A 21,822-nucleotide genomic window follows, 5' to 3' on the forward strand; every position below is an offset into this window, starting at 1 on the left:
GAAAAGAGCGAAGCGGAATTCATGAAGGAATTATTGTGAATCCGTTAATAACGTCAATGAGATGTCAAGGTTTCGGAGAATTTGATCCAAAGACCCAAAGGTCATAGGGTATATTCAAAGAGCTGACAACTCATGGACGGAATCCAGCTCGGAGACACTCTCCCTGCTTATGGAAACGCACTCTCCTGGTTGTGAAGGTACAGGCACTAGGGATGACGATCAGGGGGTTAATATGCCTGAGGGTATTAGTCATGACTCTAGACAAATTGAGGAAATAGTCACTAGGGAAAAACTAGCCTGGGCGGTGAAGACTTTCGACCCGTATAAATCACCGGGTCCGGATGGAGTATTTTCGGCAATGCTATGTAATATCCCGGATACAGCGCTATTTCTTTTGGCGGATATCTTCAAGAGTTGTCTCAGTAGTAGGTATCTACCGTGCGGATGGAGGGAGGTCAAGGTTGTATTCATACCTAAGGCCGGTAAGTCACTCGAAACCAAAGGATTTTAGACCTATTAGCCTTTCGTCTTTTCTTCTGAAGACATTAGAACGACTGATAGATATACATCTAAGGAGCAATATAGATACTCACCTCATCAGCAATGCTCAGCATGTATACCTCAATGGTAAGTCTTTGAGAGTACGCTTCATGGGGTGGTCGGTTGTATAGAGCACAGTTTGAAGCATAGGGAATATACTCTAGCTGCGTTTCTGGATATAGAAGGCGCCTTTAATAACATTAAAACAGAGGCAATTAGGAACTCGTTAGTGGAACTTAGGGTTAACGACTTCCTGGTGAGTTGGATAATCTTAATGCTGGAAAGCAGGATTATCAACTCAACCCTAGGAGACGATGTGATTAGAAGACGGGTTACACCACAAGGTGGAGTTCTTTCTCCTCTTCTGTGGATGCTGGCGGTTAATTCTATTCTTAGGACCTTTGAATCTAAGGGTAGGAAGAAGTCGCCTACGCGGATGACGTGGTGATACTGATCAAGGGAAAATTTTTCTCAACTATCAGTGACATCATGCAGGAATCGCTTGGCGATCTCTCGTCCTGGACAAAAACTAACGGGCTTGGGGTAAACCCATCAAAGACAGAATTGGTGTTATTTACCAGGATCATTAGGCCTATATCATTAGGCCTAACAATAAGTGATTAAATCTTATAACTAAAATTAAAACTAATTGCTCTCTAAACAGAGCATTGCTTGATGCACGGACCTCATCTTAGCGGGGTGGTAGATCTCCTCTACAAAGCCTTGATCTGGTTTGGCTCTGTGCCAGAAGCCGAGAAAGCGGATTTGGGAGGGATTACAGTTTCAGTATATATTTATCGCGGACTTTCTTAAACTCATCCTTCACTAGTGGCACTTCCAAATCCCTGTGGATGTTTTCATTTCTTATGTACCATGGTGCACCCGTCATGGTCCTAAGAATTTTCGACTGGGCCCTCTGTATAAGCTCAATACTGGAATTACTGGCCGTTCCCCATAATTGGATTCCATATGTCCAAATTGTTTTTAAAATGATTTTATACACTTTCTAGTTCAGACTTAACTTTTATTGGTCACTTATTAACCAGTGAAGGCTAGATGATTTTAATTTCATGTGAAGTCTCTTGGTTTCTATATGGCGGCGCCAAGTAAGTCTTCTATCTAAGTGAATACCAAGGTATGTAATATAATCGAACTGAGGTATATTAACATTGTTAAGTGTGACAGGTGGACAGCATCCCCTCCTCAGTGTGAACGTAACATGTTTGCTTTTTAACTCATTTACACGTATTCTCCATTTGTTTAACCATGTTTCAAAACATCTTAAGTGGCCATCTAGTATACTAGATGTTTTATATGGGTTTCATGCGAGCTAATAATTGCGGTGTCATCAGCAAATGTAGAAATAGTCAATTCATAGCTCGTAGACAAATCAGAGGTGTAAATCAAATAGAGGGTAGGTCCAAGAACACTTCCTTGTGGTACTCCTGCTCCAATCCTATATTCTCTTGTCACGTAATCGTTGTACTTAACTGTAAATATACGGACCGATAGATAAGATTCCAATAGTTTATGAGTAGATGGTGGCAGCAAACATTTTATTTTATATACCAGGCCTTTGTGCCAAACTTTGTCGAAGGCTTGAGCGTCATCCAAAAATATAGCTGAACAATATCTCTTTGATTCAAAGAATTTTCTTATCTCTCCGGTTTTCTTATCCCGGAAACCAAATTGATGAACTGGGATTATATTTTTCTCATTTAAAAATGGTATGATTTTCTTTTGGAACACTTTTTCGAAAAGTTTCTATAAGCAAGGAAGCAAGCTTATTGGTCTATAGGAGGATGGTACGGTCAAGTCTTTTAATGGCTTTGGTATCATTATTATCTGAGAAGTTTTCCAATTTGCGGAAAAACTCCATGTTTAAAGATCGCATTAAATATTGTAGACAGAACAATTATTGCCACACTCGGTAGGTTTTTAATCATAGTAGGTGTAACAGAATCAATTTCAGGTGATTTTTTTAATATTATATTATCCTTGATTACTTCGTTAATGTCTTTTGGGCTTATAGCTAATATGTCATCATTAGATAATGTTGACACAGGTGGCTCTTCAAGTTCAAAAACAGTTGTTGGCGAGTTTGGTTGAAAGACTGTACTTAAGTGATCGGCAAATATTTTAGCATTTTCAGCATATCAGTTTTACGAAATATTTGACTCTTTGAATGACTTAGAGCCGATACAATTAATGACGTAGTCATTGACACTTTTATCTACATCTTCCTCACACTGAATACAAAGATCTGTGTGGATATGACTGCTTATATATTTTTTATATTTAAGCCAATTTGTTTTAAAGTAATAGTTTCAGTATGAAATTTTGAAATGTTAGTCCTCCCGTAATAAAATACTATAATTGGGGAATGATCAGAAGATAACTCATATGACATTTCTGTAGATTGAATTTCGTTTAATATTTTTTGTTATGGCAAAGTCTATGAGATCAGGAATTTTTTAGGATCAGCAGGCCAGTATGTTGGTTGTCCAGGTGACACAAAATCCAGGCCATTTTTACGATCAAGTTATGCTTTATAAAGCTGTCTACCTCTGGGATTCATTAGTCGAGAGCCCCAGTAAGTATGTTTGGTATTATAGTCGCCAAATGCCAGAAAGCGACCTCCTAGCGTGCTAAAGAATTCTTCAAACTTCTCCTTGGTCATTGAAAAGCGTGGTGGGCAATAGATCGCGCTTATATTTAAATCTACAGCAAAGCTTACCAGATGAATGGATGTTGCCTGCATATATAACTCCTTATAAACTGGGCACCCTCGGTAGTTGGCTGAATGATCGCCACCACAGTTACCACATTTTCTTCTGAAACCATTCTTTAGGATATCACATTGTGATGAAGAATGAAGGTCTCCGCATACCACACGCCAAACTCTTGACAATTGCCACATTGAACAGGACAATTTCTTTTAAGAGGCTCCTCAATGGTTATTCTACGATTTAACAGATATCAGGATATACAGGATGACTTTATAGTCAAGGCTTAATTTTGATTGGCGATTGAGTAACCAGTGAAGGCTAGAGGCTCTTAACTTCATGTGAAGTCTCTTGGCTTCTATATGACGACGCCAAGTAAGTCGTCTATCCAAGTGAATACCAAGGTATGTAACAGTATCTGTCTGTGGAATGTTTATGTTATTTAGTGTGATAGGACAGTCACCCCTTCTGAGAGTAAATGTGATGTGTTTACTTTTGAATTCATTTACTCGTATTCTCCAGTTATTCAACCATATCTCCACGAGTCTCAGATAATTGGCCAATTTCGTAGAAGCTACCTGCGGATCTGTATGTGAGCTAAGTATTGCCGTATCATCAGCGAATGTTGATATGGTAAGTCTATCACACACAGACAAGTCAGAAGTATATATCAAATAAATTGTTGGTCCGAGAACACTTCCCTGTAGAACACCAGCTTTAATTTCATAATTTCCTGTTACATAATCGCAATATTTCACTCTAAAAACTCGGTCTGATATGTATGACTCCAGCAATCGATGCGTACTTGATGGCAGCGATTGCTGGAGTCATACATATCTTTATTGAATATATTAACTACAGCTCTTATTTCGTAGCACAATTCTTGCAGGGCCTCCTTGATATCATTATTCTCAACACTGGACTCTATGCCTTTAATGACAACTGTCAACCCTTTACTACTTTTCAGTTGATAGGTATAAAAATTCCTTTTATGATCATTTAGGTATTGAGAGATTTTTCTATAAAAATCCTCAGTGTATACGACTATTTTCGTCTCTTGCATACCGGCTTTTCTTATTGGAACAATATGGAAATTATTTTTTCCAATGAGTTCAACAAATGTTTTGACCAAATTATTCGAGATGGACTCACGCAGGTAATATTGGTGGTGGCTTTAATGATTTTTTTTCGTAAACACCATCTTTTATACTCTTATTATTATTATTATCCTCGCTCAAGAGTGCGAAACGATTGCCTATCAAGGGATTATCAACTATCTTCTGTTTCTTGACAGACGTTCCATTATTTTGGGGACTTAAATTTCTTTTATTAATACTTACATATCTAAGCTTACCTGGTAGTACTGGTCATTTCAATGTACTTATCTTTTTTTTTTTGGTATAGCGCCCTTCAGTGTACCATCATTATTTATTGTGGTTTGTTTAGTCTTAAAAACATTCAAACTCTCACTATTCTTGTTTAGTGGATCACAAGCTTGTTTATTAACAGTATTTGTCTGTGTTTTTAAAACTGGTATAGTTGTTGTATTTAAATTTTTCATATTTTCTTTTATGCTTTGTTCTAAACATAAATTGGTTGGTGATATTGTTTGTGTATTATTTTGTTCGTGTAATTGTATCACGGGGGAACAAGAGCGAGCTCTCTCAGCTGGTTTGGCGGTTAAATAATTTTTGTTGTAGCTGGGGTCATTTATTTTTTTGTTTTGATCACTCTCCCCGTTAAGAAATATGTAGGCATTTCTGCCGTTCATATTGAGCCTCCTCTCATCACGAGAATTCATGTGCTCCTTCCTTGACAACAAATTGTCATGGAAAATAAATACGCAGGAAAGATTAATGCTTACTATACATGCAGGAACTCAATTGGTAAGAATTGGGGCCTGCGGCCAAGTATGGTTAATTGGATCTACACTTCTGTTGTTAGATCTATTATTACATATGGTTGCGTAGTATGGTGGGAGGCAATGAGGAAACGTAGCTACAGAGCTATAATCAATAAAGCTCATTACACAGGTGCCCTAGGTAGCACCCCGCAGGTGGCCTTGGATATAATCCTGAACCTACACCCATTGAGAACTATGTTGAGAGTGTGGCAGCAAGGGACTTCTTAGACTATCAGAGTCTTATTTGGTAAAACCCTTGCGGGTAGGTCACACCAGGATACTGTATGATTTAGGTCTTATTGGTCAGGACATTATTCCATCTGGAATATCTGACTATAAGGTCGCGACCCACAACTTCGGTGCATCACCCCCAGTAGAGTTCCCCACTAGGGATAAGTGGGTTGGATCCGATCAATTGTTTGATGGGTGCACAGTTTTCACTGACGGATCCAAGATGGACTCTGGTACTGGGGCCAGGGTTTATTTAGTCGACAATAATATCAAGCGCTCTATAGACTCTCAAACAAGTGTAGCGTCTTCCACGCAGAAATCTTCGCGATCTGGAAAGCCACAGAGTTGATAAAGGCACACGTAAACAGAGAGTCTGCAGTGACTATTTACGTAGACAGTCAGGCGGCACTAAAGGCTTTGGAATGTCATTTTATACATTCCAACTTATTGGAGGACTGTAGGAGAGCTCTAGAGGAGCTATTGGTACACTACTCAGTAAGACTGTGTTGGGTTCCAGGGCACTGTGATATACAGGGAAATGAGGTAGCAGATACTAGGGAACGGGGGTTAAACCACCTATATGTCACTACTACAAAAGATTCCGCAACTATACAAATCAATCCTGGAGCAGTAGGTCATATTGCAAAGTGTCCAGGGCCTTATGGCCAAAACTGAATGCAAACGCAACCGACACACTGATAGAGTTGGATAGGTATAATCTCAGGATTCTAGTAGGTGTGATAACCGGTCATTGCTCAATAGAAGCCTTTAAGGATAAATGGGATAATGGCACACAGGACTTCTGTAGAGTGTGTGGGGACGCAGAGGAGCTAGAGACAGTAGAGCACATTATGTGCAACTGCCCTAGGTTACAGGGTCGCAGAATTAGATGGCTAGGAAATAAATTTCTGGACGAACTTGTTAGTGTTGCTGGCTGCAAACTGAGTTGTTGTATAAAAAACAACAACAACGCCAAACAAAACAAAACACCAAAAAAATAACAAAATACGCAAAGCAATAAAACCAACACACATCCAAACATACGATTTGTTGCTTTTTTGTCAAAGCATAAATTGTCTTTTTTTGATGAAATTTTCAGAGGTTGTCTCGGATTTATGCTCATATCTCCGTTATTCATGGGCGGATTTTGCTGTTTTGTAGAAAACTTCTCGAAACCATGTCTGACAGAATTATTGAAGATTTGGATCCCGAAGATATCTGGGGTCTTCAGAAAATTGATTTCAACAGACAGATAGACATACGGACATGGCTTAATCGACTCCGCTATCTATAAAGATCCAGAATATATATACTTTATAGGGTCGGAAAATTATATTGTGGAAATTACAAACGGAATGACAAAGTTATATATACCATTCTCACGAAAGTGAAACTTTTTACTATCACAATGAAAATAACGTCAAAGTGGGGACTTTTCTAAAAAAAAACTCAGTGTTTGGAACACATTTTCCCCGTTTTAGGAATTTCGGTGTTCGAAAACAATGAACGGCAACAATAGTGATGCCTTAAGAACATTATGATATTTATTACTTCCAGTCGTGGAACAGATCTGAGTTGAGGAACAACTCGCGAGCCATCGTCATTACCTCTTAAGGACGGTCAGGCCTATTTTTGTTGTTTGGCTTTCGAGAGTTCTGCGTCTCATCTCGCATTGGTATTAATTTTATGCGTCGCATAACTGTTTTCACAGTTTTGAGTCGTTTATGTTAATCCACATGCGTTCGTTTTGTTATAACCTTGATTTGAGGTTATGAGAAGACACAGTTCATATACATATTTTGTGAAGAGAAACCTGGTGAAGGATCATTCAAAACTCATTGGAGGAGACCCATTAAAACTTAATTGAAGAAACTCTGGTGGAGGAACACATAAAACTCATTTTTGATGAAAATCTGGTAGAGGACCATACAAAACTCATTAGTGAGGAATAACCTGGTGGAGCACCATTATTTAAAAACTCGAAGTCAAAATTTCATAGTACCTGCTTCTTATACGAAGGTATAAGTCGAGACAGGAAAACTGAGGAATATAACTTTAATAGTTTCCCATTTAATCTTAAACTCAAAAAAACGAAATATATATGGGGCATTTCACGTCAAGTGAACCAACCAACACCATTTTTCAACAAGATCGGTCAAGAACTCTCTGAGTTATAGGAGGTCAAAATTTGACATTTTGGCCAAACAGGTGTTTTTTTTTCCATATAACTTATTACCTATTGTTCTTAGCAAAATGTGTCCCAAATAGTTTAGATAGCTATTTATGCAATCTTTCGAAAAAAAAAATTTAATAAAATATTTTTGATTTTTTTTTAAATCAAAAATATTTTTGAATTTTTTTTTCAAAATGGGCCCTTTTTATTTTTTTTTTTATTTTTTTTAAGAAAGCTTAGGTCTTTTCCTAAGCGACCTATATGGTCGCTTAGTGGGATGCGAATGGGATATCTATCAAAAAAAATATTTTGTAACTCAAGATTTAAAATTTTTGAATTTTTTTGCTATATCAAAAACTTTGTTGACTTTTTTTAAAAAAATGGACCCATTTTTTAATTTTTTTTTTTGCTCAGAAGAAAGCTTATGTGTTTTCCTTTAACACCCTTTTTGTCGCTTAGTGGGATGCGAGTGGGATATCTATAAAAAAATGTTTTGTAACTCAAGACATACAATTTTTTACTTTTTTTTGAAAAATCAAAAACCTTTTTGACTTTTTTTTTCCAAAATGGAAAGCTTAGGCCTTTTCCTTTAAAACCTTTTTGGTCGCTTAGTGGGATGCGAGTGGGATATCTATCAAAATAAATGTTTTGTAACTCAAGACAAAGGTTTTTAAATTGATTTTTATCATATCTGTGTGTAAGTGTTTCTAAAACCTTAAAAATAAAAACCACAACAACTGACCGATAATAGCCACTGGAGGGGTGCAATATGAGGCCGACCGCTATTAATTTTCCACCCCCAAAATTTGTCTGAGTTTTGTATCTTGCGGCTTTTTTAGTCAATCCTAGAGGTAGTTTTCAGCGCACGTGATTTTCATTGTTAAAATATCAGGTGCCCCAGAAACAAATTTTTGGAATCAAGTGGAAATATTTTATGGCCCTTCTCCGAAGTACCAGTTTATTTATTATTTTATGACATTTGACTTTAAGAAGTGGGTGGAGAGGTAGAAGTTGACAGGTAGGTTATTTATATGGTGGTTTATTTTTATTATTATTTGTAACATTTGGTTAAACTAGGTACTTTAGTATGTAAGCCCTTCTTGACCCTAATAAAAGTTTTTAGACTCATTCATTAAAACGTACTACCTGATCTTAAAAAACTATTTATTGTCATTCTGAAGACATACGGAAATCAGTTTTTTAGAAACAGCGTTAAAGTTAAGACGTGTGTTATTTACATAAATACTTACAAAATTCAAAATGTCTACGACTTCTAAAAAGGCTAAGGTTGAAAATGAAATTTATTCGTCTTTTTGTTTTAATCCCTTTAACAAAATGAAGCACAGATCATCAGATATGCGAAATATTTCCGACGGCTTATTAAAAAAATTCCCTACGCTGTCAAAACGATTGAAAATTTGTGGATCATGCAGGAAAGAGCTCGGAAAGTTGAACGAATTACCGAATTTGAATAGTAATGAGCCTTGCGTTGAAGTTATTCCAGATGAAGACAAAAGTAATTCCGAGAATGAAGACAGAACTGTTGATGATGATGGTTATTCTAACTTTTCAAATTCAACGAATGAGTGTCGAAACCAATACCATAAGGATGCAGTAGAAGTTCTTGAACAAATAAAAGATAAATACAAAACGTCACAGAGTGAAGCTGAAAGAATTCAACTTCTCACGCTTGCTCCAAGAACATGGAGTTCTGCAAAAACAATGACTGAGTTTGGAACGTCTCAACGAAAAGCAAGAATTGGTAAACAATTGGTTGCTGAGCATGGGATTCTCACACTCCCAAACAAAAAGAAGGGAAAAACTTTGGAGTGCGATACTAAATCTCTAATAACTCAGTTTTATCAGCGAGATGATATGAGTCGCCTGATGCCAGGGATGAAAGACTGGATGTCTGTACGAATCGATGGCAAGAAAGTTCAAATGCAGAAGAGAATGGTTCTCTGTAACCTGAATGAATTATTCGCAACATTTCAATCTGAATACGAGGATGTCAAAATTGGATTCACAAAATTTACACAACTGAGGCCAAAACATTGCGTTTTGGCAGGAAGCAGCGGAACTCACACAGTATGTGTTTGTATTTACCATGAAAATGTTAAATTGATGTTGAAGGAAATCAACTTAAATTACTTAAAAGATGATTCATCAGAAGATTTACACCATTACCGCGATTGCCTTAAATTGACTATGTGCCCTAATGCTACAACTTCTTGCCACTTAGGTGAATGTTCGAATTGCCCGGAAACCACATCCATCAAAGAAAATTTAATCAACTCTTTTGATCGAGAATGTATTGAGGAGTTAAAATTTGAATCTTGGCTTCAGACTGAAAGATGCACACTGAAAACCAAAATTTTAAATGTGGATGATTTTGTGGAAGAACTGTGTAGAGGATTGCTAAATTTGATGACCCATGACTTTTTAGTCAAAGAGCAGTGGTCATTCTTCAAAGACTTGAAAACACATTTGAAGTCTGGTGAATTCATTATTTCATTTGATTTCGCAGAGAACTATAAATATGTTCTTCAGAATTCCATACAAGCATTCCACTTCAATAACGACGAAGCAACTATATTCACAGTAGTTATTTACTACATGAAAGAAGAAAACCTGGAACACAAAAGTATGGCAATCATATCCGACGATTTAAAACATGACACCGTTGCAGTTTATGAGTACCAGAAGATAATACTAAATTATCTAAAATCAAAATTTACAGTAGAAAAGGTATACTACGTTTCGGACGGAGCTCGTCAACATTTTAAAAACAAAAGTAGCTTCGCAAATCTTACAGCTCATGAAAAAGATTTTGGAATGCCAGCTGAGTGGCATTTTCATCCTACTGCTCATCGTAAAGGAGCATGTGATGGTATTGGAGCAAACCTCAAAAGAAATGCAGCGAAGTATAGCCTCCAGTGCTCTCATCAAGATCGCATCTTAGATGCGACTGCTTTATTCCATTGGGCAAAGAATTATTGTAAAGAAACTAAAATAGTTTTTAGTAGCAAAGAGGATCATGAGGAAACATTGAAAACACTAAAGAGCAGATTCGATGCTGCGGTAACAATCGATGGCACTGCTCAATACCATGCTTTCATACCGCTTGTCGATGGAAGACTCAAATTAAAAAAGTTTTCTGCATCTACTCAATGCGATTTCTTTCCAAAGCCAAAAAAGAAGCCAGCAGCGAAATCAGTAGCTGAATCTAATAACGCCAAGAAAGGATTGACAAAAAAAAAGCAGCTAATAAAGGTGACAAATAAGGAGGATAAAAGTATGGATATTTGAAAATTTAAAAACTTCATAAATTAAGTGTAAAAATAGTTATTATATAAATTGATCTATTGTGATTAAGATTAAATTTTACTAAATTATTCATCTTTTTATTATTATTATTATTATTATTATTATATATTAAATTAATTATTATTACAAATAAATAACAAAATTAAATTATTCAACATTTCCATAGAAAAAAAGTGATTTTTATTCCTGAGGTTAACATATTATGGGTATTACAGTATCGAGGCTATGAAATTTTAGTTGGGTATGTTACATACCATCGGAAAGGCTAATGTGTCTAGTTTCTCTGCGTAAGTTTAATGTTTAAGGTTTACACACAAATATGAAAAAAATTAAAATAGCGCAAATTTAAAAACCTTTGTCTTGAGTTACAAAACATTTATTTTGATAGATATCCCACTCGCATCCCACTAAGCGACCAAAAAGGTTTTAAAGGAAAAGACCTAAGCTTTCTTTTGAGAAAAAAAAAAATTAAAAAAGAGTCCATTTTGGAAAAAAAAAAGTCAAAAAGGTTTTTGATTTTTCAAAAAAAAGTAAAAAATTGTATGTCTTGAGTTACAAAACATTTTTTTATAGATATCCCTCTCGCATCCCACTAAGCGACAAAAAGCTTTCTTAAAAAAAAAATAAAAAAAAAAAATAAAAAGGGCCCATTTTGAAAAAAAAAGTCAAAAATATTTTTGATTTAAAAAAAAAAATCAAAAATATTTTATTAAATTTTTTTAATTTTTTTTTCGAAAGATTGCATAAATAGCTATCTAAACTATTTGGGACACATTTTGCTAAGAACAATAGGTAATAAGTTATATGGATAAAAAAAAACACCTGTTTGGCCAAAATGTCAAATTTTGACCTCCTATAACTCAGAGAGTTCTTGACCGATCTTGTTGAAAAATGGTGTCCGAATTACTATACAATAGAACTAACATTGGTGCAAATTTCATCGCGATCGAAAGACATCGATTTCAAAAGTTGGTTCACTTGACGTGAAATGCCCCATATATTACTTCCAAATTTTATTGTGATGTCTGTTACCGTTAAATGATGGAAAATCACCATATTAAAATCTTTTTGGTTTTTAAGGTAAACACAAAATTATTTCATTTCACTTAAAAGTCAATCCTCTAGTCAAATATCAAAAACTTATGTAAAAAGCTTAAAGTTACTCTTCAGAAAAATCAGAAACCTTACCCACTTTAAAAAATTTCAACATTTTTTCATATCTTGCATCAATCCGGTGTTGCGTGATCAACATTGGGTAACGTGATGGACCCGGATCATATTGATAATGATTTGCCAATTCTTTGATATTGCAGCACAATACACTCGAACATACTTTTTTAACAAAAAATCTTTGTTTTAGCGTCAGTAAAAAACGAAAATTTTTAAGGTAAGAAGTGATCTTTGTGAGCTATTTAGAGTGCCACCTTTTGAAATTTCCAAAACGGGACACCACTAAAAGATCAGAGAAGAATTGAAACAAATTCGTTTATAATTATTATCCTATTTTATTTATTAAAACAAAACATTAATTTAAATTGTGTAAAATCTAGACTCATGTCTAGTGAACCAACTTTTGAAATATATGTCTTCCGATCGGCATGAAATTTGAATTACTATTGAATAGTAATTCAGACACAATTTTTCAACAAAATCGGTGAAGAACTGTCTGAGTTAGATGCGGTAAAAATTTTACATTTTGGCCAAACAGGTGTTTTTTCTCATCCATGTAACTTATTAATATTATTCTTAGCAAAATGTGTCCCAAATAGTTTAGTTAGCTATTTCTTCAATCTGTCAAAAAAAAAATTAAAATATTACAAACTACAGTTTGAGTTGAAAAGAAACCAACCAATTGTAGTAGGGAATGTAAGAAAAGATAAACTCACTGTATATTGTTGGTGTTTTGTTTAAACCTTGATATTTTTACAAATAAAGCTTGAGTGTCTGTAATTCTCATTCACTCTAGTGCTTTATTTGTATAATATCTTTAGTTTTTCTAAAGCCTTTTGGGAAAAGGTTTCCTGATGATCTGGCCTAAGCAACCAGTGAAATGCGCATAGGAACTAGCTTATCCCCCAACATTAAATGTCAGTGAATTTATCAATTATTGGGAATTCAGCACACAAATTCTTTTTAATCGTATCAAGCAAAAGTACAACGTGGACACCTGCTTATTACTTAAGAGATATTGTAGGAGTATGAAGAAGCTAGGAAAACAAACTGAACGACTTAAATATCTGTTAACCTGCAGGAAGAAGGGTCTTACACCGACACATTTGATAAACACGACGAAGATCACAAGACAGTTATTCACATCGACGAGGATATCACAGAAATTATATAAGGTTGAACATAAATTTCACATGAAGATACTGAGTCTGGAAATTAGGGAAACGAATTACAATTTGAATGATTTGAAGAAGGATATGGCTGAAATGAGACGACTAATTACACGATCCATAAGTGGGAATGAATACGAATCCTTTATGATGGGACAACAATCTAGATATAGAAATATCACCATGGAGAATAAGGGATCACATTTGTCCAAGATTGAAAATTTGAAGAAGAGAAAATTTAAGGAATATAACATAACATTCAACCCTGAATGGTTTGTTAATAATACGACAATAAATATTCCCGATGATAGCAAATGGATTCTTTCTCTAGGTTCAAAATTTGCTTTACCAATCAGTAACGGGAATTTTTCTACGATCGGATTGATAGCAGATTTGGAACAATGGGTACAAACCCTCACGGATGATAGAGAAAAGGATATCATCAGATCTAAGATAGCAAACAGAATTATGACGCACCGAAGAACAATGAAGAATAATGACAAAGATAAATTCATACTAAACATTTATGACGATACAAGAAGATTCTTGAAACGATATAAGGATAAGATAATCATAACTAAAGCAGACAAGGGAAACAAGACAGTTTTAATGTACAAAAAGGACTACTACGAGAGAATGGATGAGTTATTGAAAGATAGAAACACATACAAACGAATTTTGATAGACCCGACACAAAAATTACAGAGGGCAAACAACAATCTTATTATGGACCTATATAAGAAAGAATATATAAGTATTTATGATAAGAGAGTATTAACATCAAACGCAGCAACGGCCCCCAGGCTTTCTAACATCCATAAACTTAACAATCCACTTCGTCCAATATCATCATCGGTAGGAGTACCCTGTTACGAATTATCGAAACATATTGGGAAGATATTGAAGAACATTATACAGGAAAAATATAATATAAGGAACTCCCTGGAATTAAAGATGAAACTGGATACACTTACGTTGGACGAAGATGAGATCCTTATATCTTTGGACGTGGTATCGTTATTTACAAACATACCTATACACCTAGCTATAAGCAATATTATGGCAAAATGGAGTTCACTACAGAATCACACCAAAATACCAAGAACACAATTTCTGAAGATACTTCAATTCTGCTTGAATGACAATAATTATTTTGTACATGACGACAAATTATACCACCAGACATATGGTATGCCAATGGGAAACCCTTTATCACCAACAGTTGCTGATATAATATTGGACTGCCTACTGGATCAAACATTAGCGGAGCTACAGGAGAGAAATATTAAAATAAAACTCATCACAAAATATGTCGATGATTTATTTGCTATAATAAAATATGAGGATGAGGACATGATACTAAAGACATTTAACTCATATCACAACAAGTTGAAATTTACGCTGGAGAGAGAAACGGACAACTCTATACCATACCTTGATATGAGAATACATAGGAATAACCAGAGGATAATAACAGATTGGTATATGAAACCAATTGCATCTGGACGATTATTGAATTTCCACTCAACACAACCCATGAGACAAAAGATGAATACAGCGATGAATCTAATTAACAAAGTTATGAAGATGAGTGACCGACAATTTGAAATAGGAAATATAGCGAAAATTAAGATTATACTGAAGAAAAATTACTTTCCAAATGATCTAGTGGATAAACTGATAATTAAGGTTAAAAATGGGAGTAATGATAATTCTTCACGGGAAAATGACAAAGAGGAAACATCTGGCAACGCCAAATATTACAGTATACCTTTAATCCCAAGACTAACTGAGAACAACAAATTGAGAGAGATGATAAAAGACCAACAAATAATATTTGCACATAAACCAAACAGAACAATACACAGCTTATTTACACAAACAAAGACGAAGATTGAGTGCAGAGAACAAGGTGATGTAGTGTATCAAATTGAATGTGATGGCGGAGACAGTGAGGTGTGTGGGAAAGTGTACATTGGCACAACAAAGAGAAATTTAGGCGTGAGAATAGATGAACATAAGGCGGACATAAAGAGAGAAAAACAATCAACTGCACTATCACAACACTGCATTGAAAACGGACACAAACCAAACTTTGAAAGAGTGAAGATTTTAGATAAGGAAAAAAGGGAAAATAAGAGATATACGTTGGAGAGCTTGAGAATACAGCAAAAATCAGAAAGTGCAATAAATACAAAAGAGGATAAAGATAATACAAATGCAATCTACACCATTGCAATATTTTAGTAATAACAACAACTGTGATCGAATAAGACAAATTTACTGTGATATTTTATTTATTTTTGCATACATTTATTTTAATATTTTTAAGTTTTGTGTTGTGTTGTCCACTTATACAAAAAACTGTGATATATTTTATAAATGATGTAAACTTGACAAAAAAGATTATATGTAAGTAAATTTGTTGAATATGTAGATTATAATTATTGTTGTTATTGACCAGAATTTTCCTTTTGTATATTTATAATGTTACCAGATTAAAATAAAATTCAATCCCTGAAGAAGTTGGAAATAATACCAACGAAACGTCGGATTATATTGAAAATGATATAAATAATCTTTTATTTACATCAAATCACTGACCTTGAAAGCCTGTATATAGGAAACTATATAACTATCTATGAAAAAAAAAATAATTTTGTATTCCCGTATAACTTTTTGATAAATTTGCAGCAGGTTCCCGTGCTTCAAGACTAAAAACTGGCAACTCTATTTATTTTGATTTTCTTGCGAAAACAATAAAGCAAGTTGTTTTATTTTTGGTTTTGTTTTTTCTTTACCCACTTACAAACTACAGTTTGAGTTGAAAAGAAACCAACCAATTGTAGTAGGGAATGTAACAAAAGATAAACTCACTGTTTATTGTTACGCTTTGATATTTTTACAAATAAAGCTTGAGTGTCTGTAATTCACATTCACTCTAGTGTTTTATTTGTATAATATCTTTAGTTTTTCTAAAGCCTTTTGGGAAAAGGTTTCCTGATGATCTAGCCTAAGCAACCTGTGAAATGCGCATAGGAACTAGCTTATCCCCCAACAATAAATTTCAGCGAATTTATCAATTATTGGGAATTCAGCACACTAATTCTTAGCAAATAAAATTTTTTTGAAATTTTTTTCCCAAAATCAAAAACGTTTTTGATTTTTTTTGAAAATGGGGTTTTTTTCTCAAAAGAAAGCTTAGGTCTTTTCCTTGAAGTTCTTTTTGGTCGCTTAGTGAGATGCGAGTGGGGTATATATCAAAATAAGTGTTCTGTAACTCAAGATATACAACTTTTGACTTTTTTTTCAAAATTTTTAATAATATTTTATCGCTGAGTGGGATATACAGTGGCTCACAGCTTATTACAACCAGCAGTTTAAATAAAAATCCTATATTTTTGGTTTTAAGTATGTAAGTTTTTTAGAGTGTGAACTTGAGACTGAATAAAACTTTTTTTTTTCATTCCTCATTAAAATTTTTTCAATATCTTGTTTCGTTTCGAAATTATATTAGTTAAATTTGTTTTAAAGGTGCTGGTTGAAATAAGCTGTGAGCCACTGAATCGAAATTTTTTGAAAATAAATCTGGCATTTCTAGCCAAGGAATATTCGAGTTTAAGTTATTAAAATGGGCCCTACAAATACTCCAGGGGCGGCGCTATGGTGGCTCAAAGTAGGCTACCTTCGACATGTACAATTTTTAAACATGTGCCATTTTTTTGTTTCCCATCCGATTTCAAAGAATTTTATATTTTTGGAAAACGCTCGGCTAGGTCTTGAAAAAACATGCTTGCGTGTGCCATTTATCTCTTATAATTTCCTAGTTATAGGCATTTCAAAATTGAAATTTTAAAATTTTGCCATACCTTGGTCCACTTTTTTAAAAATATAGGGCGCACTTTTTTTGTTAGTTAGACAACTAAATTACCAATAACACACAAAAGATTTCAGAGCAATATCAATTACGAATCCAAAAATAACCGATTTTCAATTTAAAAATTCAAAAATAACTATACTTTTGCTGTTTTTTGGACAAAAAGGTGACTTAACTCTTTTCTTATTAAAAAACAACTTTCTTTAAGAACATATAACAATTTTATGTTTTTCTATAAAGTTTCTTTACGGAGAACATTTTGGTATAAAAAACATGTCCTATTTTTCGAACATGTCGGCCCTACGTCCTTTAGAAATTGACCTACTTTTTTATCAAAATTTCAACTTTGGGCCACATGTTCTAAAATCCTAAAGCAGGGATCAGAAAACGGAAAGCAGCTTTGGAAACCCTGATGTGTTCCCCATTTATCCTTAAAGTATTTTCCCAGCCCCGAAGGAAATGTGGACCCTATAGGCAAAAATATAATTTTTGGGATTTTTGCTCCAATTTTTAGGAATTGCGGGATTCCCTTTGACCTTTTGACAAGTTTTTTACACCTTGTTATTTAGAATGACAAACTAAAAAACGCTGAAAATTTCATTGAGTTTCGTTAATAAATAAAGATTTTATTATATATTACATATTCATTGAGTTTCTAAAACTAAAATTTATATCAAAATTTTAATAGGATTGCAAATATTAGGAACAATCTGATCCACATTCATTCCGAGCTATATTTTTTTGTTTAGATAAGTTAATTTTTGGTCTTACAAAAAAAATTTCAAGTCAATATCTCAATTAGATTCAAAAATATGCCACTTTAAAACTCCGTCCTTCAAAAAAATTGCACTTTTTCATACTAAAAAATGTGTATAAATTTATATTTTTTGTGGTAATTAATGTAAAAGATATGGTTTTTTTAAAACGGGACAAATGGCGTCCAGTTCAGAGTATTGCCGGGACATGGTACATTCGACTCTAAAACTGGTCTATCACTGCGGTATCACCAAGTCTGAATTAGCTGTTGGCCAAAAACTGATGACACTTTTTTTTAGAGGGCCCACTGATTTTTAGAATCTTTGGGGGCCCATAAAAAAAATTGGTCATCAAAATGGACAAACTGAGTATATGGTTTAACTATCCTTTGTTAGTAGAGTCAAACCTATACTGTCATGATCGTGTTTTTTCCAAAAGTTTTGATTTGTTGCACAGTGTAATTAATTATTGAATATTTTTTTTAAGGGAAGAACAACCGACAATAGCGAAATGTTTGTCTTGTATTATTTTTCATCGTTTCTTTGCAAACTTGTAAATAGTATTAATTTTCAACTTTTTAGTTTTGTTTATATTTGCAACCATATGTTTTAAACATATTTTTTATGTTAATATTTTTTACTGGACAAAAAATGTCCAGTAAAAAATATCATGTTCTCTATCTACGAACTGTCACTTTAAACACTATCTTGCTCTCTCGTTACAAGTTTTTAAAAGTAAACGAACGGAATGCCGTAACTTCCAGTGATAATTTGTACAAATTATTACAAATTATCAAGTACGCGAACACTACTATTATATTCAAAATTTTTTTCATATTAAGTTTAGAAAATATGAAATAAATAATGTACTTTTTATTCCATTAGAAACTAATTTTAGATAGACTGAATATATTATAAACAGAGACCGAAAATAACGGGTACAGTTTCATTTCAATTCGCAGCCATTTAAATATATTTTTTTGTGGTTTTAGGTTTTTAGGTATTTTACAATCAAAAAGCAAGTTAGTCGTTGAACAACCAAAACATGCTCACTATTTGTTATATCCCTGTCGGACTTTTATGAGCTGACTCAAAATCAAGTTGACTTATTGTAAGGCGACCATATTTTGAAAATGAAAATAGATGACATAAAGAAAAAAGTCAAAAATTAATTTGAATTAAACATTTTTTAAAATATTTTACAGTAAAATTTACGTTCATATGGAGATATAGTTAATCTCCAAACTAATTTTTACTGTAATTTTCATTAAAATAAATAAATCTACATATTTTAATGAAAATAATGCAGAAAGTTAAGGAGTTCCACAAATGTATTTCATATAAATAATAAAATTTTGCATATATCTGACCTCGATGCGCGTCCCGAAGTAGTTGTCCGATTTGGCTCAAATTTGCAGCACCTAACTTTTAGACCTAGTGTCACAATATTCCGGCCGGCACCCTTCAAAACTCAAACTAAAAATATTTTCCATACAACTAATTGTCACTCTATTAATTAATGAAAACATTCTCTCTACAGCTGCATTAGTTCCTGACAGACTAAAAGCAATTTGAACAAGATTTATAAAAATAAAAATAAATATTGATCATGCTTTTAAAAATTAAGATGTAAGATTATGGAAAAAGATGACAGAAAGAGGACACAAATTTTATAGATAACAGCCAGTTAAAATAAATGATTGTCCTCTAAAAAAGAAGACGTATGGTCACCTTACTTATTGCTAACTCATTTACAACTGACTTATGAAGTAACTCAAGATTGATGCAGAGATGAGCTATTTGTCTTTTAAAACATCTGACTTCTTCTCGATAAGTATTCAACTAACTTTTGACTCCCTCAAAGCTGATGCAGAAATAAACAAACATTAAAGAGAGTAGCGAGAGTAAAGGGCAACATAACTGTAAAATTTTACATAGATTAGCTATTTTATTATAACAACTGACTTCATATCGATAAGTATTAAACTAACTTTTGACTCACTCAAGCTGACTTTGAGTTAACTTAAAACTAACTAATGATCAATCAGAAATGAGTCACAGGTGATTAAAATACTAGCTCATTTCCCTTGTAAATCCCTATTCAGTTTTTCCATGTAGTGTCATCAGAATGATTCAGTAATCACTCACTATGCATAAGTTTCAGCTAACCATAAGCTAGCTCATTATGATCAGCCTATATTATCTTTTTTTCTTATTTTTGTGGAGGTATTGTGTATTGCCACAAACGATAGAATAAGAAAATAGAACTATCATAATCATTTTACACTCATCTTCCCAATTTTGTAGAAACTTCCGAGATATATTTAATCAAGATGTATATTCAAAATTTGAGTTCATAAGAATGAGATGAGATGTGGCACCGTGTGCGTGGATTGCAAAATTATAAGAAATAAAATCACACGGAATGTAGTTCAAAGTTTGTTGTAACATTAAAAAATTGTTTACGTATGAGTTATAGTTGTTTGAAAGTTAAAATTAGAGTACATATGAGTTTTTTTTGATACCATCTTAATCATTCTATAAACTACAAGATTACCATGGGAATTTCTGAATAAAACAAAGAAATTATTTAAATTTGGTTTATAGGAACCCAAAAATACCTTTCGACTAGAACTTCTCTAATTCCAGAGTTTGAAATAACTTAGCATATATTTTTGCACAATTACCTGACACAAGAGCTATAGATAGTTGAGCTGGGTTAAAATCTTCAAGATATTTGCCGAGATAGGTGTTTAACACCCACGTTATTAATTCATTTAGCATAACAATTAGTAATATAGTTTAATGTACGGAAATATTCAATGATTTGTTTACTTCTATTCTATTTCATAAGTCAAACGATAACAAATTTTGTAATAACAATGTTTTTATTTGACTTAAAAGGTTACTGTGTTAGTCAGATTATAAAACACAGGATGACACATGAATATATAATTAAAATCAAGGCTGATTTATTTATTATTGTTCATATTCTTCTGAATGCATTTTTTTGGGTTTCGATATTCTTTTTAGAAGAAATATATTTCTTCTAAAAATAATATCGAATATGTAGGGGCCCTTCCAGGAAGTTATATTTTCGATATGTATACTAAAATGTGTCTCTTTTGTGTCGCAAAAATGTTACTCAGCATATAAAAAACATTTTACAAAAACAAATTACATTACTATCGTATTATGCTCATCTTAAAATACATTTTAGTTACAAACAAATATCCCTAAAAATTAACTTAATAGATAATATTAAAAAGTACATTATGATAAAAAACTATCCATTTTAGTATACAAAAGAATATTATTTTTGGTTAGTGACAAATTTTACAATAACAAATTACATTAATACCGATTTTTTACTGTCTACATTTTAAAAGAAAGAAGAAGAACATTACAATACTCAGTATATTTATGAATTTTAAAATCATCGGTTGTGTTAAGTAAAAAGTGTGTGTTTTAACTTAAGTTTAAATTAAATAGTGATAAATAAAGTTTTATTAAATAATTAGTGATTAATTTAAATTATATTTGTAATTGAAGTGTTTGTTAAAAGTGTATCAATAAATAAAGGTTTTTTTAAAGGTATAGAATTAGAGCAATAACTAGTGATTTTTTTTTAAATGTAAATACGTATTCCAACTAATTAGTGAAACATATTTTATATAATTTTTTATACTCTAATATTTAATTAAAGTCATATTAAGTTAAGTTATATCATTTTATTTATTTTTAATGTAAATAAGAATATGCATAGTGTTTTCATAGCTGGAGTGCAATAAAATATTTCCATTTTAATGCAAAAAGCAGAATTGGAAACATTGGCCCATAATCATAGTCAAACACTAAAGTCGGTTCTTTTTAGAAACAACTTTAAAATAAAAACCTGCTTTTAATTATTTTGCAATTATATTCAAAATTAAAGTGTTTTAAATTGAACCG

General features: G+C 33.1%; 1 protein-coding gene across 2 annotated transcripts in view; it reads right to left on the reverse strand.

Moving 5' to 3' along the window:
* Vps13D (vacuolar protein sorting 13D) overlaps positions 1-20,715 on the reverse strand; it is an 862,750-nt gene extending 842,035 nt beyond the window's left edge. For both annotated transcript variants that reach the window (XM_065502881.1, XM_065502880.1), the window contains exon 1: positions 20,559-20,715. In XM_065502881.1, the coding sequence (XP_065358953.1) occupies positions 20,559-20,655 (97 nt within the window). In that variant the 5' untranslated portion in view covers positions 20,656-20,715. The remainder of the gene's footprint in view (positions 1-20,558) is intronic.
* Between the last annotated feature and the right edge of the window lie 1,107 nt (positions 20,716-21,822).

The sequence above is a fragment of the Calliphora vicina genome, chromosome 3 (genome assembly GCF_958450345.1).
Source record: "Calliphora vicina chromosome 3, idCalVici1.1, whole genome shotgun sequence".
NCBI lineage: Eukaryota > Metazoa > Arthropoda > Insecta > Diptera > Calliphoridae > Calliphora > Calliphora vicina.